We start from the raw sequence: 25,810 nt of genomic DNA, 5'->3' as shown, positions 1-25,810 counted from the left end.
CTATCTAGCATATTTGTGGGCAATATTAATCAACTTTAAAAATATACTTCCATTGCTCTGGCTAGTTGTTCAACTCATCCCATTGGTACAGCCAGCAAATGTCAAAGGTGATCAAATCTCACTGCGTAGACAAATCATCAAACCCTCTTCATACAGGCTTAATTTTCCCAGCTGTGCAATGTAATATTGCAACATTACCTTAGTGCATACATTAGAAACGTCAGCATGCACTTAATCAGGATAAGAAAAAAATGCTGTACAGATCTGCGAATAACGTTATCACTTAAAGCCTTCCAAAGAGCGATACTTCTCTTTTCTCTTCGTGCTCCGTGCTTTATGCAATGACAATGCACTAGACAAAATTGGGGCTTTAAACTCCTACCTTTGTGTTTTGTTGTTTGACTGCAGTGTATTAAACAACTAACTAATGCATAAAATCAAGGTTAAGTGCCACCCAGAGTACACAGTAAACAAATGTGTTTGCTTTGATGTACACTATTGCTAGAAACACACACGCAGCAGCAAACTCTAACAACTCCGGGGAAAGGAGTTATTCTTTTAAAGACTGCTGTATAACACTGTGCTTTTGGGCGAGGAAATGTTATATTTCTTCAAGATGGAAATATTCTTTAGATGGATTGAAAAGTGGTTCAATTTGGTCACTGATACTCAATGAAACAAAAATATTTCAAACTGAATATAACTTCCACATGTCCGCATAACATAAAAAAAAAACTATAATGATAAATTAAGATACTGAAACAGCTATCAAACCCAACACTGTTCCCCCCAACTTACTCTGGCAAATCGGGGCCAAATGTGGTACTATTGTGTCTTTCTATGTGAACAGAAAATGAATTTGGGAGCAGGAGTATGGATGGTAGTTGAATAAAGGGGAGTATGTGATCTTTTCCTTGGGAAATTATGTAGAACCTCAAGATACTTGAATTTACCTTTCACCATATCAATCTGAATTCTTATAACTCATCATTCCTTTTCTCTTGTAATATCTATATATTCTGAATTGACAATTTTGTGCACTGCCAATAAACCCCCCAATTTTTTTTTTTTTACCTTGACTCATCTCATCATAAAGGTACCTCGAGCTGTTTGTTCATGATAAAAATTTTCCACAAAAGTAATACCAGATCTACAAATTCTCATAGCGGCCCTGTCACTGGCGTGTTGGTTTTACCGACTGATGCAAAGCAAAACGTACGAGGGATTTGAAACAGTTCAGTCCTACGAAACAAACGATCCCTTTAACGCGGCGTGGTACTTGCTCATTTTTCTCCCGAGTTAGCAATCAAGCTAGGTCAATATGAAGACGTCATCATCACCACAAGAAAAAAATTCCAGGTTGTTTAATTAAACCTTGTATAGGGAGATGGCACATGTATTTGGCCGGTTATATGTGTTACATCCCATCAATGAAGGTCAAAAATTATGAAAAGAATCTGAGGTGCTCCCAAGGTGGTACTACTGGAAAGCTAAAAAAGACTTAAATTATAGGAGGACTGAAGACCTTATTCAGCTTCTCATTCTATTATTGTTCTTTCTTTTCTGTCTCTTTTTTTATAAAATGGCGAAGCATTGACCTCTGAATATTCACAATGATGAAATTATGCAAATTTCCTGATTCTGCTACTGATACAGTAAATATAAATATAAATATATATATATATATATATATATATTTATAAATTTCGACATCGTTGAAATGAATTAAAACGTTCCACATTCGCATGGTATATATACCACATAACACCAAATTATTAGCATGTTGCATACATGTGACATTAGTGGTTTATTATGCATGCATGTCCATTGCCATGCAGACGACTTTTGTGAGTAAGCCTCCTGTAAGTAATAGACTTTCTTTCAAAAATGTTATCATCAATGTCTTGCCTTACAAAGCCACACTTGGTTCACAAAAGAAGGTTAAAGTTTCAAAGATTTTTTTATTTTTTTGAAAGGCATGTACAAAAGTGTAATTAGGTAACAAACCTTAATCACAGAAAGGTCGCTTCTTGATAGTCAAATATTGGTATGACAAATACCTCAATTCTCGAATCTGACTAGACATTTACAATTCTTACATAAAGCTAAAATAGACTACAGTAGCATGCACATTAAATCATGTCCATCAGAGGAATGTGAGAAATTTCTTGGCAACAATGTTCTGTTCAGGCCTTTTACATATAAAATGAAGTAACTCATAACATATTATGATTTCCAACCCCCCCCCTCCTCTAAATGAACCCCCCTATAAAAAACCCTAATTTGTGTTCAAGAGTCTGACAGATGTGGGTCTGTATTCAGATTTGTTTTAGAAAATGAACTGGAGGTGCCCCAACCAAAACTCTTATCGTTTCTTATTTCTGAGTTAGCTGGATGCAGACATCACTGTGTTCGTACTTGCCTAAGTTGTCGATTTCTCTGCTTGTACGTGTGTATTCAGGGAGTTTGGATTCTACAATAGATACTAGTGCAAGGTAAAACAGGGGAACTCTACTTGTACTCAGAACGGGAAACTACTCGAACTTGGTAGAGGGAACTCTACTTGTACTTGGTAGGGGGAACTCTACTTGTAATTGGGAGGGGGAACTCTACTTGTACTCGGAATGGGGAACTCTACTTGTACTCGGGACGGGAACTCTACTTGTACTCAGAATGGGAGACTCTACTTGTACTCGGGACGGGAAACTACTTGTACTCTGAATGGGGAACTCTACTTGGGAGGGGGAACTCTACTTGTACTCGGGACAGGAACTCTACTTGTACTCGGTCAGTGACTCTACTTGTACTCGGGATGAGGAACTCTACTTGTACTCGGGATGGGGAACTCTACTTGTACTGAGAATGGGGAACTCTACTTGTACTGAGAATGGGGAACTCTACTTGTACTGAGAATGGGGAACTCTACTTGTACTGAGAATGGGGAACTCTACTTGTACTCAGGATGGGAACTCTGCTTGTACTTGTGATGTTGCACTCCTATTACAAGTCTTCCTGGACTCATACTATGCTTTACATATGATTCACTGTAGCTGGGGAAAGGTACCATTTGAGTTTCACAGGATGAAATGGACGGCACAACACTTTCAATACAGACAGGATAATAAGCTTTAACGATCGAATGGATATCAATGACGAGGAGTGCAACAGCTAGGAGGAGATAGGTAAGTGAAGAGCAATTTAACATAATATACTTACTCCCTGCTTGCTGCAAAGACATCTTTGAAAGGTGAATTTTCTAAATTTTCTATGGATACTTCTAGATTTTCTAAGTTTTCTTTTGTTTCTATCTGTTCCCTCTCTCCGATTAACTCTAGTCTCAGTGGAGCCTGTTGAGTGAGAAGGACGAAAAACAGCAAAATAATTTTGAAGTGAAAAGGAAAATTATTTTGTTCATGCAATATTAAAGACTGCTCTACGAAAGTACCCCCCCCCACCTCCAGCCCTCCACCAACCCCCCAAATAACTGTTCCCAACTAAACAAACCTCACAGCATACATGGATTCTATAGAACTAGAAACAGTCCTGTGCATAGCAGATCGAAGCTACAATCCATACATAGTTGTGCTTCGTCAAACACCTACGGCAAAAGGTGCACTGACTTGATCTTTTGAAGCCAAATCCTACATATGCACTGTCAATCTGATGTGATGCAATATCCAGAAGAAATAAAGGCCCAAAATATATTTACAAAACTTGCCAAAATTTTAGCCCCCCTCCTTTCTGTCATTAAAGTGAATTCATTGTTTCACAGTTGGTCCGTGGTAAGAAGAAAAAAAAAAGAAGACATTGTTTGCAATGGGTGCCGTTGGTTACATTTGCATGTTGAAACCCTTGGTGGCTGCAGAAAATGTGTGGGTGGGAAAGGGTGGGATTTTTTGGGGAATTTTCCCCTTTTGCTTTCTAGGACGTTGGGGATCTGCGTCAATGTTAACTTACATAGAATATGGCATAAACACAAGACTGTAAACAGTACTTAAGACAGAAGCTGTGACAAATCTGTGAATTTTTGAATTTCACTTTTAAAATGAACTTAAAAAACTTACTCCAGGAGTGATGTATTTATTGTAGATGTCTTGTGCAAGATCGTGCATATCTTCTTCGAGTGAAACTTCAAATTGATTCTACAAGCAAAAAACAAAAAAACAATATGAAAGACAATGTTTTACCAGCAAATTGAACAAGTTGTACGAGTATTTAGTTAACTAGGTTTCAACACCAATAAAATACTCTGAATCATCACATCAGCCTGAGAGATCTTTGTGAGTCGCTAATGTACTCCTCTGAATCTTATATTTTCTTTTCAATTACTTGGCAATTATTGATCGGTAGAAAAGTAATTATAATTTAAAATATATATGAATCTTCCAAAGTTTGTAAATACTGTATAAGAGAATTAGACTAACAGTACCACATTTTAATACTGTATGGTGGCTAGCACAGAGTTGTACAAATTTAAATTCTGTTTGAATAAAGCAAAACTTGTATTAAAAAATCCTGGAGAATTTTTAAAAATGACAAAAACAGACCAAAAAAGACAGAAAAAAAGAAGAACTGATGAAAATTATATTATGATCTAATCCATATTTTGAACATTTTAGGATGGATATGTCATACAAGTGCTCAAATATTCAATCGAAAAGCTGGAAACATATTAAGCAGATGTGATTTTGACTTACAAAAATTACAAGCAGCTTGAGAACATAGGATTGTATATTAACGAAATACTAATCGATCATGAAATTAATGAGAGAAATCAATACTAATACAAGGGAAACATTCCAGCACATAATTTCCTTGTTTACGTCTACTTCTCAGTCTTGAGCAGATACAACAGGAACTAAATAATGCTGGACAGATTTCCATGAGAAAGACGTCACGCACGATTCTATTCCGGAGAAGCTAAATCATTAGAGACTTCAGCCGTGAGATGACAAGCACATTTGACAGGAAGTTATTAGAATAATGAACACAATTCTTGTCTTTGTTTGCTTGTGAAAACACTTGCCTAAAGAAGTGGCACATTACACAATGTTTTTTAATGAAGAGAGGTCTTGTCGTGTATTACCTGGATGTGTACAACAGCCGGATTAATTACTGTCAGCGTATTAAAACACAACAGAGGGGGAGGAGGATTTGAAACCTCCTTGATTTTTGGAAAGAGTCTAGAAATGTTTATGAGACTAAACGAAAGAAAACTTGTATCATTATCACTCTTGTCCTGTCTACGATAAAGTGGTGCTCCAATTACTGCAGGGGGGTGGAAGTGTCCTTCTCATGGTTTGAGCCAGAGCCTAAAATAGAGAGAGTCGTGACATAGAAGGTTTACGTTATTCGGAGGTGCCACTAACTGTTCACAAGAGCTGTATCGGCGTATGACTGTAGTCAAATCAGCGTAGGCCTATATTTGGTTGCTGTTGGCGTTGAAAATGACCGGGCGTTGTGGTGTGGCATCGTAAGTGAACAAATCTCACTGAGAGTGGGTCACACATTTATGTATTCCATTCCCTTCTGACATCAACAGAATTCATGTTTCCTGAGATCTGATCAGGGCTAAGAAGGGAAGGATTGGATTGGGGGTACAAGACACTTGCCACGAGTGGTCTCTCACCCAGGGACCAATTTACAGGAACCCTCATTTGAATACTTTGGTACCAATCATGTCTATTTCTCGTCAGGACTAGAGTTCAGATACTGACTTTATTAACCAGCATGGAAGAGAAGTCACAAATGTATCAAACACACAAAATCTCACATTTGGATACAAAATGGCGGGCTTTGCGAGTTGTCACAACTCTTCACTATCTATGGCTCTGGGTTTGACCTACAGTACACTCACCCACTGAGCAACCAGGAACAATCACTTCATGTCCTGCTTAGACTACAATAGATTGCCTTTGAGTACAATATAAGCATTATTGCAGTTTGGTGGATATAATCGGTTGCTAAGCTTGTCTTTGTGAGGATAACGTGCCATCTCTGTAGCAGTCTGGGATAACAGATGGCGCATTCACGAAATATCAACTATGTCAGCAAACAGATTACAAAATACTATTGCCAGGGTTCAGGTGGGGTGGGAGGGTGGAAGGTGGGAGGATGGAAGGTGGGAGGGTGGAGGGAGAGGATCGGTAACAGCATCTGCATATTTTAAGTTTGCTACTCCCTTCAACACCAGGGCCAGTGTTTCTATACTGTAACTGGATTGTATGGGTTTTTGTCCACTGGAAGAGCAACGGCTATATCATGTACATACTTTAACAGTCTTAGTGGCATGAAGGCAGTCCCTCTGCCAGCAATAGTGTTTGGTCCTTTTCTACACAACTCACACATTTCACTTGAAGTGCTAAAAATCTAACTAGTACTACTCTTGAGATGTCTCTTGTTTCATTTTTCCAAACTGATATAAAAAATATACAACTGCTATCAAACGTGACTAATGGCAGTAAGATATATATTTATAACCTTGTTCAAACGTTAGGCACTTTATCAACCCCGCCCCCCCCAGCCCTGCCCCCCCCCAAAAAAATGCAGCAGCTGCAAAATCCTGTGCAGCAATGCTGCAACAATATCAAACAACAGTGAATTATATATGCAGACCAGCAGTGCTTATTGTGTGAAACTGCACTGTATTAACAAAGACTACTTTCTAGATGAAGTTTGGCTGCAGCCCCCTCAGCACCCTACTTTTTGGCAAGGTGCCTGAGTAAAAAATTGCAATCTTGGAGAAGTATACTCACAACTTCATCTAGAAATTTGATGGCTTTATGGTATTCTGGTTTTGTTGCACAGAACATACGGAATAACTCCACACCAACTGGTTCCAACTCACACATTTCTTCGTAAGATTTTTCTATGAGGGACAGAAAAAGAAAGAGATAGAGAAAAATAAAATGTAATACTTTATATAGTCATGTGATATTGTAGTTTGTCAGAACAAAAACAGGTTAAACTGAAAGTGAAATACAGATTCCACACAATGGTACCCTCTCTTCCCTTTGTCATACAGTAATGAACTTTGTACAACTTAAGTACACATTTTGATACGTACGTTACAAAACTAAGTTCCCGAGTTCTGAAGATCTTAAGCCTCAGCAAATTCTCAGATATAAGGGGGGGGAGGGGAAGGGGGAGGGTAAAAACTGAATATATCAGCTCTCTGTGAAATGAAAAGAACTGGAACCCTATACTCAGTGTTAAATTTGTAATGCAAACCCCAAAACTTACTGGCTTGGGTATTTACGAATGACGATCCTAGGTGAAAAGATATACGTTCAAAACACATGAACTCTTCAAGGATACTTATAATGTGCATGATTAGTTGTTGATCATGAATTGGAAAATGTGGATCTCTGTAATAATCCCCAACACTTTCCACTAACTACATAGTTATGAGTGTATTGCAACAGACGAAAATCCCAGGACAAAACCATGTAGTAGAACTTCTGAATTTGGTAGATTTGGAAGAGGGCGATGACCCCACAAGGGTCATGGGAAGGGAGAGGGGGCACAGTGCAAGGATGTTACCAGTTTGTGGACTAGACAGGTCAGAGAGCATACGTATAGGAGACAGACCTGTAAAAGAGGAATGACGTAAATACGCAGACCAGATGCTTTGGGGTAGACTATGATCTAGGGAGGATTGGGCTTAGAATCAACAGTGACCTTTAACTACCAACGTTGTTTGCGAGGGGTGTACTTTGACATAATAGTAGCGGGGCTGCACATCGCACGGCTTACAGTTCCGCCAGCCATTTCTTTTAGTAAAGACACATTAAATTCCTGTTACATGACATCGCACAGGGCTCTGGAACCGGAGCCTAGGTCTAATGGTACTTGCAGGGGTTCAAAACAAATTTATTTTTGCTGAACAAGGAGCACAGGGTCTTCAAATGCAGCCAAAGTTTTCTGCAATAGCTGTTGCAAAGAACAATACAAAGGAGGGTTATTTTCAGAAAACACCATTTGAGACATCCTTACTTCTTCTCTCCATCCCATGACACTCAGTTTTCCCACACCCCGACTGTCCCTCCTAACAACTTATTTGCACCTACTGTATACAACCATTTTAGAACTACACTCCTCCCAATAATAAAAATAACTGTGTGATTATTTCACCTGCCAAAAAAAAAAGGCCAAACAGTCCAAGACGATTTAAGCCAGATGTATATATTTATATATATATATATATATATATTTATATATATATATATATATAGCTCTCTAGTACTAAGCAGATTGCAATTAACCCTCTTCTAGTAATACTGTAAACCAGGAAGACAAATTAACACTATCACAATGCAATTGCCACTTACAGTATCATGCTCTACTAACCTTGGACAACATGTTATCCTTCAGTACTTTACAACTTAGCAGGCCATCAGTGAGCCTTCTTGTACAAAGGCTGACCACAATATTAGCATTCACTGTGCTGTAAGGGTGCACTCAACACAAGTCGCCCGTTTATAAATTGCTTTTAATTTGCCCTTCAGTTCCGGCAAACATACTGTTAAGTACTGTACAGTACTGTGCTGTAGATGTCATCAAATATGAATATGCATATCCTGATCTTACTTACATGTTCTTGCAAACAATCGGCATGAATGTTAAGAACATTAAGAAAAAGCAACTTTGAAATATTGCCCGACATTCTTCCATATGCGAAGGAAATTCACCAAGATTTTATTAAATATGACACACCAGACACATTACTAACTTGAGGGGTGGCTCTAACAATTTTTTCCTTTACTGACTTTTCTCAACATTTACCCTAGCAACAGTACCATTTAGGACATCAGCTATGCATACATGTAGGTATGGACACTGTACCACTGCATATGCTATTTATGTCTATTTGGCTCTGAAATGAATTACAGTGGGGACCAGCACACTACAAAAACTTTCTAATATTAGAAAATAATGGACTTCTGAAAAAGTCATAAAAAAAAGGCAGCGTAAAGTCAACAAATTGCAAATTAAACTATCAATCAAAATCTGTTAGTTTACAAAACCATTGGTTTTCATGATTTTATTGCCTTTTTTTAGGCTGGTAATATCCAACTCTTGCTGTATATGTATGTATAAAGCTTGAATGCAAGTACTAATCACGATAGATAAGGCTAGTCCACGGTCGATAGATTTGATCGTAATTCGTTTGTACAATAGAGTAGGCCTATGTAAGCGTAGCACAAAGTAACAGTGCTTAGCACAATCGTTGAGTAGCAAAACATTTCACGTAGCAGAATGTGGCACCATCGGTCATCTTTCAGTTTGGTCGAACGAAAAAGAGCTTCACAACAACAATCCATGTTCCACTTATAGATCGTACCCCATGTAAATTACAGACTGGCACATTTTACAGAACTGCCAGTTTCCTATCTTGCATACAGTATATTTTTTATTTGCATTAAGTGCGCACAAATTATCAATAAATTAAGAAAAGAATTAAGATAATGTTCAATAGTCTGTGCATTCCCTTTGTATGAACAGATAAAGATAGCTCCAGTAATCACGGCAAATAGGACATTTTAGTAGAGTCGTCAGGTAGACGTCATGACCATAAACACATGATAAGTCAGGTACAGTAACAATAGTCACTCATAGTAGTAGCATGATTCCAAACCTAACATACTGTAACTCCTGTATTACTGTTTATTATCAGCAGATATTATTGGGCTGCTCTCAAAAGCCTCTACAGTGACTGATGTACGTTGTAATGCAGGAAAATGCCAACACTGAGACCTTGGTGTTAGCCAGTTGATTTTCTAAGCAATAGCATTTGTTTAGCGAGTGGTTCAAGTTGTGAATAGTCTAGGCTTGACTATGGTTGCTAACACTTAAGCATGTAACTCAGTCTAGGCTTGACTATGGATGCATACAAACGTGTTAACGTGTAACTCGAATGACTCTTCATGTATACAACTACATAGCTGTACTGGTGAAAGCATACCATGCAGTGACCACATTATAACACCCATCCACATCATAATATCAGATCATAATATCTCACCGCCTGTTTTGAAGATTAAAGAATAATAATGTTCATAATCAACAGGTACCTTACAGGACAGTGAAAGGTTAATTCAAACTATGTCCACTAAAACCCCCCAAAGAAAACAGTCTTGAGGAAGTGAGCGGTCGTAGAGGACATACAGTACAGTGCTAAAAAGGTTACCAGTTCACTCATGCTTGGTAGACCAAGAGTGCTAAGGTTGTGTGGAGACAGGTAAGTGAGAAGCAAAGAAAATACAGCTCACACACAAAAGTTGTAGTCAAGTGGTAGTGTTGTGCAAATGTCTATCAATATTCAGCCAGATCGAATGATCCAAAAGGCATAGTGACTGTAAATAGTTTAAAGGAATATTTTTTTCAATATGTATCAAAATTTGAAAAGCTTGGAAGTATGTTTTCTTGAAATGATACAATTTCACATTACCACAGTTGTTTCAAAGCAGTTTAAGTGTGGTTTACTTTATAAAAACTCTGTCAAGATGCAATAAATGTGAATATGAGATGTATTATTAGTTTATTGCAGTGATGGCTTGGACCTGAAGCTCTGACTCCCATAACATCAAAGAAACGGGGGTAGCACTTGATCTGGGGGGGGTAGGAGAGGGGGATGAGGCAAAAGTTGAATGAGCCAGATCGGGAGAACTGGATAGACAAATGAAAAGTTTTGGTAGCTTCACATAGCATTACTTTGTTTCAAATCAAGAATCAAACAATATTCAAACTGGTTTTTATTTCACATCTTCATTTATTTGTGTGGATAGAACCAAAAGCTGTTCTTACATTACCAGTGTTAACCCCTCGTGTTGGTCAAAGCATAATGTTTTGGACCCAGACATGTACTGTAATCTTTGTTACTCCATACTACATATGGCATTTAATTGAGTGCATCCATTTTGGATTTGTCAGTAAACACCACAGCTGTTGGTAAACCACAGATTTAATGGTGAAAACAGTAAAGTTCACCTCCTTTGTGGGACTTAAATTTAGACTCCAGCCTATGTACAGTAGTTAACCCAAGTGCCAATGATAAAACACCTCTATGTAGATAAACACTACGTCACTAAATACTCCTAAAACATCAGAAAAGCAAATATGATCTACCAAACAAACATGTGGCGCAGTCTTTGGCTAAAAACTGACAAAAATCAAAATATTACCAGCAACTGGATAAGTTGTTATCTCTAAAGGAGAGGACCAACCTAATTGAACCTATTTTTATCTTTGTGTCTCTGTTATATCGTGCACTATCTTGTTTCGTAATATATAGTTATTTTTATAGTGTGCAGTATATCAATTTGCTTAAATGCGGCAAAGTGTGAAGCAAAATAGACCATTAACCTCATTTTGAAGAAAGATAAGAAAAGCTATACAATTTGCAGGGGAGTCGACAATGTGTGGATCCATGTACATGCACGATACTTATCTGTCTGCTATACATATGCATGCACTCTGATCTACCATAGACTATAAACTGGTAACATTCTTGTACTGCGCCACCAACGACCCTCTTTATGGGGACTGCCCTCATCCTTCCAACTCTACCATTGAGAACTCTCTGACTTGGTAACTGCGGTACACTTTAGGATCTTCATCTGCTGGAATCCATATGGCTTTTCAATCTACATGAAACTTCTCAAAGTCGGAAGATATCTGTTTCGTCTGCTCTTTTTTCTGTCTACCCTCACTTTAATACTTCTACCTACCACAATCTCCATCAATATATTAAATATTAAATAGTACTGTGTAAATGTAACAATGTCATCAGAGTGTGCTATCATTCATTGTCAGTTTATGAATTGTCTGCTAGTGTACTTTGTCCCCCTCATACAGAGAATAAGAAAACTCCTTGGTCTGGATTTTCCTTCAACTTATATTCTACCATGATTAACACCTCCTCTCCATCTACCATACAAATTCCCCTTCTCCACCCTCCCCCCCCCCTTTTGTAACCCTTCCCTGTCCCTTCTGTAACTAAAGTCTCATAATGTTCCCTCTGTATAGATCTACTATTCGAAATTCTCACAGCTTATTTTTGGCTTGATACAGTAAATTACAATTTTTTCAGGTAAAAAGTGACGCATTACGTAAATGATTTAGCCTACAGTGTAACGTGTGCACAGAATCCTATTAATCTCCTTCTGCTAAAGTTAGATTTCTCATAAACCTTGGTTGCTTGCATTAACAAAAATATCATAATCCAACTTTGAATCGCTTCACTGAAATATCAATTCCCCTCACCCCCTCCCCGCCCCCCCTCTCCATTGTAAGTCTTGATTAGAACAAAGTTCTACATTAAAGACAAAATGTACTAATAGCCATATAATAATGTGCATGAGAAAGTAAGCATTAAGCGTGCTAGCACATCATGCAGTAGTCAATTATTTACCATTGCCTAGTATATTGCTTAATGGACACTTCACACCTTAAATCATTCAATATTTACCGCATTTTCCATAACAAAACCAGTCACCTGGATACTGTACGTGAGGTTAACACTGTCGCAACAATTTGAGTTGATCTCACAACGATTGCTCCTTTGTTTAACCCCTTTACCAGGAAGCTCATGCCCCAAACCTAAAGTTCTGGTTTGGGTAAATTGGGTATTTACCAATGACGATGATACTTACTGTACCTGTCTCCCATACATTATACACTTCCTTCTAGCCAAACCTAAAACAAGTGGTAACACTCTCCCCCCCCAACCTTCCCCCCTCCATCCAATGTCCCACTGTAGGGTCATTGCCTGTCTTCCTGCTGAATCTACCATTAAGATGTCATTGACGTGATATGTAGAGGAGACAGGTACAGTAAGAAAGCTGAAATGAAGTGAAATTGTGCAACTATCCTTTAAATAGAATGGGGAATAAAGGTCGGTGGTGGGGGTTTCCCTTTAATTAGTATGGAATCTAAGGACAAACACAAAGGCTGGTACTTGAATCACATTGGACACTTAATTGTATAGATTTACATAAGATGAACAAATATTAGATGAACAAACTGTCCAGATGACAACTATTCCTTGAACCTGAAAGCATCATTAATCAGATCATTAATGCATTTCGTTGAACGTGAAGTTAAAACTACTGTCATGCAGATAGAACAGCAATCAAAATTTGGATTAATAATCGTTAACCTTGGGAAATTTGATGTACACTCATTATTAAATAATCATAGCGGAACACTGTTCTTAGTTAAAATTGAGTGTCCCATGTTTTTTCTTTGGGGGTGGGGGGTGGGGGGATGACAAGGTGCTACTGCTGAAGCCCAAAAACTTTCTGGTTTGGGTATTAACAACTTATGATACTTCCAGTACCTATCTCCAATATGTACTGTACACATTTCGGTCTACCCTAGCCTTTAGCATAAATTGATCCTTAATTGTGTGCTCCCAAAGACCCCCCCCCTCTCTCTCTCTCTAAGGTCACTGACCTCCTTCCTTCCTGATTTAACCATTAATCAAAGAGCAGAGTATTTCTCATAAAGGAGTGATATATATGCATAAGTTGCTTTTCATAGATTTGATATCTTCCTTAACAATATGTTACATATTACCTTGAGCAACACAGACAGCTGTCTGTACCTCCTTTTGTGCAACATCTACTGTAGTACTTTATATAAAGATGTTTTATAGCATGTGTGGAAAAATTAGCAGCAGTAACAAATTAAAAAAAAAAGTTGAAAGAAATAACTGGTACTGAAGGCATCATTGCATGCAGTATAATTCATAATTAGCTGGATATTATATGTGTATATATAGGTGATCTGTAAAAGAGGTATATAAAGTAATTGTACACATTCTGAATATTAACTCATCCACTGCCACTTAAGTTTCATTTTCGCATTAAAACATAATGCCACCCATCTGCTTTTTCATTTACAGCGTTTGGATGAAGGTTCCGCAATTTCAACAGGATCGACTCAATTTTCTCTCAACATGCAAATTAATTTAAATCTTTCATATGAATGTCGCTGTACTTGTACAGTAGTGTCATTCTTGTAGTACTACCAAAGATGGTTAAAATGACTGGAGAAGAACTCTGGAGGATTCCGATGGAAGAGGTGAGACTGAACCTTGACCCAGGCATTTTCTCAAAGAAATTTCTACCATTTATGGAGAACAAACTAGTTTTCACCTTGTCTAGTTTGTCATCCAAATGGTCTTTAATAATATTTCATTTGAGGGGCATACACTTCACTTGTTTATAGTTCTTGTCAACACTAGATGTAAGAATAATAGTAAAATGTTGTAGATCATCCCAAATACCAGAAATGTTTCACCATGTCATTTTGTTTTGTAAAACTTTATCATTATAAAATGTGTTTTGTTTGACATGGTTAATGTTGTATCTAGAATCATTCTTGAAGGAGAATATTCATACTTAATGTACCTGTATTATTTTCTTTTGGGGGCAGGGGGGGGGGGTGAGGGAAGGGTAATGATCAGTGATATTAATGTATCTGGCAATATAAATTGTTGACATTGGCCTTCCCTCTATGTGACTCCACCATCTTTGTCTTGTCTGCAAACTGTATGTAGTTTCTGAAAACACTTGTTTTCGAAGCAAAACGTAAAATAACAAAGTCTTAATATGAGAGACTCCAATGTCTTCCCAGTTTCTAATTACAACACTGCACAGTATTGACATACTGGAGCTTACCATGACACTAACAGTATCTGCACCCACACAGTAATGCTTAATTTTGCAGAGGAATTTTGTAATGTGTATATCTATATACCACATCAAACATTTTGCTAGATAGGCCCGTATATGATAATTTTATCACTTGCCAATTTGAAGAAAGGGAATTTCTGAGGAGCTAAACAACTGAATGACTGCGGACTAATTAAAATATGACAGTGATGTAGCTATTTTGATGGATGCAATGAAGGGGTAATTTGCTAGAGGTGGATGTGAACCTTATGGATGCATAATTAGTACTACGTATCTGTCTTCTTGGCATTCAACTCAACCCGATCAAGTAAACTCCAAGCAATATATTTTTGTTTTTGCTATGAGTTGTCTTTAAAGACAGTAGTTTTAATTTTCATTTGTAAGAATACCTCTTTTTTAAGCAAGTAATAAATTTTCTAATATTTTTTTTTTTTTTTTAAATTCTCTCTCTCTATCATGAAATTGACAGATCTTTGTTTACTGGACAACCATTCAATGCACAGTTAGTTCTCTGTTGTATATATCTTCTGAACAAAAACATCTGATGAGGAAATGAGGGAATCAACAACATTAGTAACTAGGATGCACGTCCTTACAACAACAATAGGACAATACTTCCTCATGCACAGCCAGAGAAAACAAACTACAATGATGTCCACAGAAAAACTAGACTTTTTCCTGATTTAACTGCCAAGATACATGATGTTCCAAATAGAACAGCTGAAGGTTACAACCTGTGTCTGTTTGTATGTACATGTGTCAATCAGACCAAACAAGGTAAAAAACAACAACGTATATTTGGATATACCGCCAGAACCCCCAAACTTACTGGTTTGGATATTTACGAGTGACGGGCTTACCTGTCTCCTCATAACCTTTGCACCCGTTCTACCGTGCATATAATGTCCTGGTAACCTTTTAACACTGTGCACCCTCTATGACTGGTCTCTCCGGTCAATGCCCTTCCTTCTCAGTCTACCATTCTAAGTGCCTGCACACGTTTTTTCAATCGGAATGTTTCCTCGGATATGTCCTGTTCAGAGTTGGTGGTGGGGCGTGGGGGTTTGGGAGGGATTAATGGGGCTTACAGCAACATCGCCCGGGTCAATTTTGGGGCCCAGGAAGATGTGGAGGGTGCAGGAAAAATATGGGATATATGAAGAGTGCAAAAAGGGACCCTGGTGACATAACTTTCCCCAATGTCTGACCAGGCTCTCACTGTCTTTGCATCTCATCATTGGTAATTACAGTGTCCCTTAAATCATCCTGTAAATCTCTCCTCCGAGAAACCATCGACATTATCTTCCTTTCAAGGTCTACCATTCAGAAGACAACCTGCATTTGGTTTTTTTTTTTTTTTTTTTTCCGTGGCAGTGATATCCCCCCTTAAAAAAAAACTGTCCACATGGTTTTTTAAATTGGTGTTTGATCCATTGGAAGGAAGTCATATCAACATAAAATGGCAGCATGAAACGTAAAACACATCTATGACAGTTTTGGGCTTGTTATTATGGAGAATTAACCTAAGCACAGACCTGTGTTAATCTGTACTACTGTATGTATGTCCAAATGGTTGTCATTAAGATGCACACTAGGAACCATGCAGTATCATCTTTACTTTTAGTAGTACCATCAAGACAGCTTTGGTTTACTTTGAAATGTACCCTCACAATACAGCCTTGGTTTACAGTCCTGCATATTACTGTACATAACCTTCCATCCAATGACTTTCGTACAGAGTACTAGTGACAGTTTTTATAATACAAAGGCCAATCTAAAGGAAATGCCAGGGGAAGTACCGCCAGACTGTTGCAACTATCTGCCTATTCAGGAGTGACCGACAGACCACAATAACAGAATCTAAGGACACTAATACCGCCCAATGTAACACTGTCCCAGTGACAAGATCATACAGTATCCGACACACCACAATAACAGAATCTAAGAAGACTCATACCGCCCAATGTTACACTGTACAAGTTACACGATCATAAACTCTGGGTGTTTCATACAATATCTGACACACCACAATAACAGAATCTATGAAGACTGATATTCCAATGTAACACTATCCCAATTACAAGATCATAACTTCTGGGTGTTTCATACAATGAAGACTGATACTTTCCAATGTAACACTGTCCCAGTTACAAGATCATCATTCTGGGTGTTTCATACAGTATCTGACACACCACAATAACAGCATCTAAGAAGACTGATACCTTCCAATGTAACACTGTCCCAGTTACAAGATCATCATTCTGGGTGTTTCATACAGTATCTGACACACCACAATAACAACATCTATGAAGACTGATACCTTCCAATGTAACACTGTCCCAGTTACAAGATCATAAAGATCATAAATTCTGGGTGTTTCATACAGTATCTGACACACCACAATAACAGCATCTATGAAGACTGATACCGTTCAATGTAACACTGTCCCAGTAACGGGATCATAATTCTGGGTGTTTCATACAGTATCTGACACACCACAATAACAACATCTATGAAGACTGATACCTTCCAATGTAACACTGTCCCAGTTACAAGATCATCATTCTGGGTGTTTCATACAGTATCTGACACACCACAATAACAACATCTATGAAGACTGATACCTTCCAATGTAACACTGTCCCAGTTACAAGATCATAAAGATCATAAATTCTGGGTGTTTCATACAGTATCTGACACACCACAATAACAGCATCTATGAAGACTGATACCGTTCAATGTAACACTGTCCCAGTAACGGGATCATAATTCTGGGTGTTTCATACAGTATCTGACAGACCACAACAACAGAATCTAAGAAGACTGATACCTTCCAATGTAACACTGTCCTAGTTACACAATCATAAATTCTGGGAGTTTCATACAATATCTTGCTTGTAACAGGAACTCCCTGACAAAAGTTACTCTACAAATTTATGCAATGCTACAAGGAAGACAGATTTTGCAGATCAATTTTGTAAGTTACTCAAGCATGAAACATGATATACAAAGTGTAAAGACAAGTAAATATCTGTAGAATACAGAGAATCAACAGTTACAGCTGTGGTGGGTACATGAAGATAACTAGGACAGGCCTTCTTTGCTTTTTGTTGAAAAGCTTCCTTATTTTCAGCATAATGAAATTCTTGAGCAATATAATCTTTTGAAGGAGCATTTGAACAGCTCAAAGCTGCAATGCATTAAGGCACTGCAATACCGCAAAACCTGTCTTGTTAGGGTATTTATGAACAACGAAAAATTGTCAACACATACGTACTAGGTTCGATGAACAACACGTTCATAGCTGTCTTAAGATTTTACTGTATAAAACAGAAATGAAAAACTGACAAATGATGTTAATGTAGAACAAACAACACAAGGTGCTGTGTATGAAAGGCAAATTATGTATCAGTTACCTTATAGAAAACCATGGAAGTCTCTTACTTTCAGTTCTGCTGACATAAATAACCAGATCAGGAGATTGTTATGAAGTTGTACTGTGTCAGTTAATGCTAAGAATATTGGGAGTTGTACCACAGTCCACCAATTTCATATGTACACTTAAATGTAAAGATATATAGTAAATCATCAATCTTTTGGGTGCATACTGTATACAAAACCTATATGCAGTATGCCAAAGGGATACTGTAAAATGTTACTGGATGCCATGTTCACATCACATGTATGTAACATCAAATTGGCAGGCAAATACATTGTTAGGAAGATTTCCCATTGAAGTTAACCTTTCCAACTCCTGGTTATAAAATGCAGTGGCCATGACCTACCTACTTTGACACATTCCAATCTCTGATCACTGGGTAAAGGTTATAGTCAAGATGGCATGATCTACTCTTCTACACGGTATGTTGGAACTGTTACAACTATTCCTCACAAGTTCAATGGAAGAGCATCATTTAATGTAGAACAATACCCTGGGGGTAACAGTGCAAATCCAGCACAGACCCTTCATTGGCAAGCAAGAGTATTCTCCCTTGTTATGTAGGTAAATAACCTCTGGACATAACATGCCAAGAGATGCTTCTTCACTCCTTGCTATTTCACTTTCATGGGATTTTTTCTTTTCCCTGGTTTGAACATCCAAACCCCTCCCCCCCCTTCCCCCCTCATCCCCCAAGGCAGTGAAAATAAAACTCAAATTGTTTTAAGCACCGTGCACTAATGAGCAATCATGCAACAGCACTACTGTACCTTCATCATCAGATGGCATATTTAGAGAGGTTGCAACACACTGAGCGTAGTACGACACAGCGCTAGCAATGCGCACGCTAGTATGAGACGACTGCCGTCGTCATCATCATCCTCTCTGTGTTCAAAGCTGCTCTTGCACGTTAAGAATACTACCGTAGGTTGAACCGAAACGCTCGCTGGATCACTTACTGTGGGTGACTATATAGAGTAGTAGTGTGTGTGGTCATGCACATTTAGGTATATTATTATACTCAGGTATATGCTTGCTTAGTGAGTTAGTATTGCCATCACTGTGTGTATCAACAGTAGTAGCCAAGCTCTGCTGTCCAGAGGGGCAGAGCACTGAGCTGCTGAGTTTTCAGTTAGATAATTGAAGCAGTAAATCACACCAAATTGCTTAGGATTTTTTTTTTAGCTGTTATGATCTTAGCAAGTTTCTTTCAGGGCATTACCAGTGCTCTTCATGTCTCTGTTATTTTTAGCAATACTTTTATGTGAGAGTTTCAGTATTGACTGTATTGACAGTATTGGGATGGATCACAGAGATTACTAAGTGTGCAATTTAACTATAGCATAACAGGGATCAATTAATTAAAGGTTACACCACTGAAACAATTGATGCACAGTACAGTATCATACTGTATCAATACTGGTCTACATAAACACTGCTCAAGGGGGGGGGAGGGGGGAGAGGGGAGTTGAAAAGGAAACCAAAATGAGCACTTGATTGTAATGGTAGGTTTTTGTTTCTTTCTTTCATACCAAATATTATGTACTGCAAATAGGACACAGTTGGCAATAGTTTCAAAATTTCCATGTTTTACTTCATCATTGAAGTGTATCTTGACTTAGTCAAAGGATCTCTCTTTCAGTTTTGTTCTGGTCAGCCCAACTGCATGACAGCTGATCATTGGTCAAGTTTTCTACAACAGAATCAACTTAGACTGCATTTTTGAATATCGAATGTTGCCATTGCATAGAATGTTCCTAGGTTTGTGCAGAGTTACAGAGTAAATTAAGTGGGTGACAAATTAGCAGTTGAAAACAATTTGAAAATGAGGTGGTGGGGGTTGTGCTGATTTAGTTGACCATTCTAGGAGAGCTACATATTGCACACACACATATTAGCTCACCTCCTTTAAAAACTATGTACTATGGTATCATCTAAAGTACATTGCTAAGGACACCTGCATACAATATACCTCACAAAAATGTTAAAACTGAAATGTCAAAAATATGATGGGCCAGTTGGATATGTCTCCCCTGGCTGATTTAGCTAGCCCCGGTAGAATTCTTCATGGAAGAGACAACTCTATAGGCAGATCCATGATTTGATAAAGACAAAGAAGAATTAGACCTCTCCTCGCATTTAGACGTCCTACTGTAAATAATGAATCTAAATTATGCACAGAGCCTTCTACATATGAGAATTGGATTCAATGACCCCAGGGCCACCCTTACCCCTTCTTTATAAAATCCTTTATTCCGGATCCACCCCTGGACAGAACCATAGAATGAAGGTATGAAGCACGTACCATCAAAACAAATGATTCAAGAGGCTTAATGCATTCCTATCCACTTAATGCCACTTCAATTTTTTTTTATAGAAACTTTTGACTTAAAACAAAAGTTCTTGAATTTTGAAATACAAATCAAAAAAGGATATTGGATATGATGGGGAGAAACAAATTTGAGACTGAATAGGTAATAGGAAATGTAAGAATTCAGAGATGCCACTTTCCTGAATTCTCTTTCATCCATCATGTACCATCATTCCGATTAGAACTATTACATTTATCAATAACTGTTGTAAATGTCTCTGTTTACTACTGTGCAGCCAACACACACAGTATTAACTACCTACTCTACTATGCAAGGATTACATTTATCTATCACTGTAAATGTCTCTGTTAACTACTGTGTAGCCAACACATAGTATTAACTACGTACTATGCAAGGAGTACATTTATCTGTCACTGTAAATGTCTGTTTACTACTGTGCAGCCAACACACAGTAATTAACTATGTACTGTGCAAGAAGTACACTTATCGATCACTGTAAAGTGTATGTTTACTACTGTGCAGCCAACCCACAGTATTAACTATGTACTGTGTAAGGAGTAGTACATATCAGTACACTGTGGTAGTAGTGTGCTCACTGTCCTATATTACAGCTGTACTGTACTAAGACAGCAAGACAAACATGGGACTCTTATGGTTAAGTGTCAAATATATTGCTAATCCAATTTAGTTTGGATACTGATGAGATTAGTACAGATTGAACACCTGTCTCACAGGCAATTTTAGCTAACCCTATTGATCCTGTGAAGACGAGGAAGTACAGACTGCAAGATGAGATGATAAATAGATGCTCTGCAATGTAAGAGTGCCAGTGTTAGTAGTCATACTGACAGTACAGTAGTACCCTACAGTAGTAGCTCTCAGATCTTACAGAACGAGTCCGCCTCAAATAATCCGGGTTATCTCCAGATGGTGATATCATAAACTTAGAGCACCAAATTTACAGAGATTCACACCATTGTCTAGATATTACCCAATAATATATTTGATAAATATCATACAAAACTTTTGTTTTGAATAATATTTTATTTTCATTTTCTGAACATCCCAGCAACTACACTAGTTGTTATTAAGTCAAATAGGTACAGTAATTGTTGGCAACTTCTATAACGAATCTGAGCCATGTGGTATTGTAGTCACTGGACTCAATAAGGAAATGGACTGCTGTAATACTGTAAACAACAACAAAAACAACAACAACAATAATAATGCAGATGACGAAAATTTGTATTGCACTGGTATCCGGCAAAAAAGTTGCTTATGCGACCATTTGACATAAGTGTCTAAAGACAAAACAGATGGAAACCAAAGGTAAAAAATAAAAAATAAAATTTTTGTCCATCTGAAGTTGTCAAGTCCTTGAAACAGACGTGTTATCGGTGCAGACTTGAAAGAAGACAGAGATGGTGAAAGTTTGATGGTTTCGGGTACGTTAAAATTCCAAAGATGCTGGGCAGCAGAAGCAACATACAGGACTTAACCATTTCCCTAGGATCTGTTTAAAGGTTTAATTTTAAAGGTGAGAATACAATTTTTATTCCAAGAGCGTCCAGTATTTGATGAGGAGCGGTATATTCTACTGGTACAGTGGTGAGAGTTCAGAAAGATGCGATTGGCGATATGAATGGCAAACATGTACGTATCTCGACGATGATTCTGAGTGAGACTAAAAGTCAGCTTACTGTAGGTCTCTTCGTACAGGAGGAAGTCCTTCTCTAGGTTTGGTGCGTTTGAACTAACATCGACAAAGTTATCTTAACCGGTCAAGTATGTAACGTGAACCACTGTAAGAGCATTTGGAGGTACACTGACCTTTAAGACACTTTGCAGAAGTTTCTGCAGAAAACTTTATACCTGCAACAGTTTAAAATCATCCTACCAATACAACTGTCCATACGGACCTTTTCGTACGATTACATTTATTGGTCTACACTCATCATGTGACATGCAGTATTGACAGACTACTGTACTAACAAGAGAACTCTTTCTGACCAATGTTTCATTATCAGAAATTAGAACTCCTGTCAGCCTACGTAGTCGTCACAATGATATAACTTTGACTGTACAATTGTGTCCATATCTCGGACCATCAAAGTTTTGAAATAGAAGTTTGGAGATATTGTTCAAGAAGGTTCAAAGACTGTATATAAACACCAAAATCTAAAACAAGTTCTTGTCACCATAGTTGACCCTGTAAGTATGATGTCCTACATTTAATTTATCGTGACACTGTCATGTGACTGTCACAGTTTTTTGATTTCTGATAAACTACAACTGTACAGGTATGTGCTTGTGAAATTATTTTTCAGAGGCAGATCCTATTGCAAGCATGTATAAATTTGTGCTTATGTACAGGTACCCTGTATATGTGTATAAAGATTGCAAATTTTAAACATCCAGAGAAGATTATCCTATCATAATGTATCGTGTGACAAAATGACTGTGCATATTTACACATACCTTTCTGTACAGTATAAGTACATGGGTCAATGTAAAACAGCTTCTTCCAAGACCTTCAAACCTAAAACACACAGTTCTGTACATACAATATTCTCAGTGTAAAGCTACAGTACTGTAACTATATTACCACACAGGGAAATGAAATATATTTGACAGAAACAAAATGGTCATTACAGCAATGTTCATTGTGCAGAACAGTATGATTCCTGATATATTCCAAAACTTACTGGTTTGTATATTTACAAGTGACGAGCTCACCTGTCTCCCCACAACCTTAGCACCTCGTTCTACCGTGCCTAGAATGAACTGGTAACCTTTTACGACTGTGCGCCCTCTATGACCAGCTCCTCCGGTCAATACCCTTCCTTTTTCATTCTACCATCCTAAATGCCAACATCTTCCATTTTGTTGTCCGGGTTTCCTACAGAGATTTTCGTACGGAATTGGAACCTAGGTTCTTGGTCTTTTCCATAATGTGGATACTGAAGTATTTACCAAGCGTGAACAGCCCCATAAGTACCCTGTTTTTGCATAAGTACCAAAATTTACCTAGAACAGTTTTCAGGAGTATTCATATGATCTAATAAAAATAAACAATAATGGTATCTTTCCATAAATTTACTTTGGCAAGTTTTATTGTTTTGGAAGACAATATTAAAGAAGTATAAAAATTTTTTTTTTTTAAATTTTTGATGGCGTACCAAACATTTGACATTCCAGTGCCATAATGTAACTTTTTATTTTTACTCTTTATAAACCTATTTTGCAAAATATTTGTAATTGGAACACACAATAATTATCTTTGTGTTCAGTAATACTACCATCTGCGTGTTTCTTGACGTTGAAAGAAACCTGATTACTACTTCAACTTCAAGCTTGCCTTACTCCACAAGTATGTATGTACAGTAAATTAGCATTGGTTACAGGAGTCCCAGAGCAGTGTCAAAACCCTGTGTTCAGGATCTGTTTTTTAGTGTAAAGTTTGGATCAGACCGAGCAGGATCAGACTCCGCACTTGATTTTAAACTGTAATGAATGTAAATGTACCTGGGGGAGGGGGGGGGGTACCCTGTATCAGCATTAACCTTTCAATATCTTTTTTTTTTATACATAAACTTCTTCAAAATAATGGGGAAAAATAGACCAGGTTTGTTCAGTCTGTGCCAGCCAGATTTTAGTGTTCTCTACAACTTGTCTGATTAAATTGCTAAACCACAAAAAAAAAACATAATAAATGTGGAAATTATGTTAAACTGACAATGCTTGAAATGATGCCAGGTACAAAATGGATATCAGTCTGATGACCTGAATACTCTTCTTCCATCAATGTCTGAGAGGCAAGAGGCAAAAGTTTAAAAGGTAAAGATCAAATTGTGACAACTATGAGAAATATGTGCAAAAAAGACTCACCTATAAGATCCCTGAGAAACTCACACTCTAGTATGTGTGGAAATTTCAATATCTGCCTCCACTTTTTACTTCGACCTTTACCTTTACCCCCGCCACCTGTGAAAATGAGCAGAGGAGGAAAAGAACAGGAGTTAGTCAATAAAGAGAGTGAATAGGGAGACTGGCAAAATTATGATTATCAGCAGCTGGATATGACAAACCATTAAGGTGAAAAATAACATTTTTTTTCCATAAGTCTGCTTTGGAAACTATACACACAGAATAGTTGTGATAAACACCCAACTCTAGAAACTGTGGGCAGTGCATAAAATACATACATACTGTACACATACAAGAGCAAACACTAGATATACAGTAATGTTACAATTGATCTCAACACTTGAAGCTAAACCCAAACTCACCCAGGTTTCAAATTGCAAGACTCGTTTTTTTGTATTTCTCTCTCACAACAGTCAGCTGTCATTTTAAGCAGAGATACTAAGGAAATTACTTCTATGTCCAGCATAGTGACTGTATACAGTAATTCCCCAAATCTTACTGGGTTTTTAAGGTACATACAAACGGGGATACTCACCTGTCTCTGGTCTACTTATGCACTTTCCCTCATTTAATTAAAACCTACTCTCTGGTAACAATTTTGGCTGTGCGCCCTCAATCCAACTGACGTAACATCCGGATGTTAAATGCTTTGTTACCTATTTTTTTTATCTTTGAGTTTGCTTCCTGTATAATGTTTTTTCTTTTTTTTCTTTTTGTTGCAATTGAATTCATGAAGTAATTATGAATCACTCGTAAATGGGAAAGAATTTGTATCGACTGCAATTTTTTTTTTACGGTATCAGGCACTGATTTTGAAGAACAATGCAATGGCATTTCCAGAATATCAATATTACGTAGATGTCTTGTTTTCCACAAAGTTTTAAAGGCTAACTTGACAATACTACTGTACCGTTTTACAAACAGCTTTATTAGACCCATATGTTACCTAACGATGCATTAAACACCGACGGTAGTGTGCTTCTTTTGAGAAGGTTTAGGTACAGGTAACTATTTCAGAATATGATCACAGTACGATTATAACACTAATGTACAAAACTGGCAATTGGTGAAAATCTAGGCCTAAATTTGGTCAAATTGGTTTGCAAATGAGAAGCCCTGGATGATGAAAATTTCTGAAATGCACCATTTCCTATCTTGGAATGATTGATGTAATACAGATGCTACTATTAACTCGGTAGAATTGGTCGAATGGTCGTAATTGATAAATTTTGTAATCAAAGTACGGTTTAAATTAATAAGTTGAAGGATACCAAAATATATATCAGTAGCAATGGAAATTGCATGAATAACACGACTTAGTCAGAGTGACACAGAGTTGTATACTGTAAACCAATGTACTAAAAGTCTGTTAATCCAACGTTTATCAAACAGGTACAGAATAAGTGGCGTAG

The 25,810-nt window shown here is 37.5% G+C and overlaps 1 protein-coding gene across 2 annotated transcripts in view; it reads right to left on the bottom strand.

Moving 5' to 3' along the window:
• Positions 1-25,810, bottom strand: part of LOC139968081 (G protein-coupled receptor kinase 5-like) — a 103,326-nt gene that overhangs the window by 50,380 nt on the left and 27,136 nt on the right. For both annotated transcript variants that reach the window (XM_071972430.1, XM_071972429.1), the window contains exons 2-5: positions 24,360-24,455; positions 6,756-6,868; positions 4,065-4,142; positions 3,217-3,347 (exon numbers count right to left, since the gene is read on the bottom strand). In XM_071972430.1, the coding sequence (XP_071828531.1) occupies positions 3,217-3,347; positions 4,065-4,142; positions 6,756-6,868; positions 24,360-24,455 (418 nt within the window). The remainder of the gene's footprint in view (positions 1-3,216; positions 3,348-4,064; positions 4,143-6,755; positions 6,869-24,359; positions 24,456-25,810) is intronic.

This window comes from Apostichopus japonicus, chromosome 5, assembly GCF_037975245.1.
Source record: "Apostichopus japonicus isolate 1M-3 chromosome 5, ASM3797524v1, whole genome shotgun sequence".
Lineage (NCBI taxonomy): Eukaryota > Metazoa > Echinodermata > Holothuroidea > Aspidochirotida > Stichopodidae > Apostichopus > Apostichopus japonicus.
Note: the sequence above shows the minus strand (reverse complement) of the source record. Positions and strands in the feature narration are given on the sequence as shown.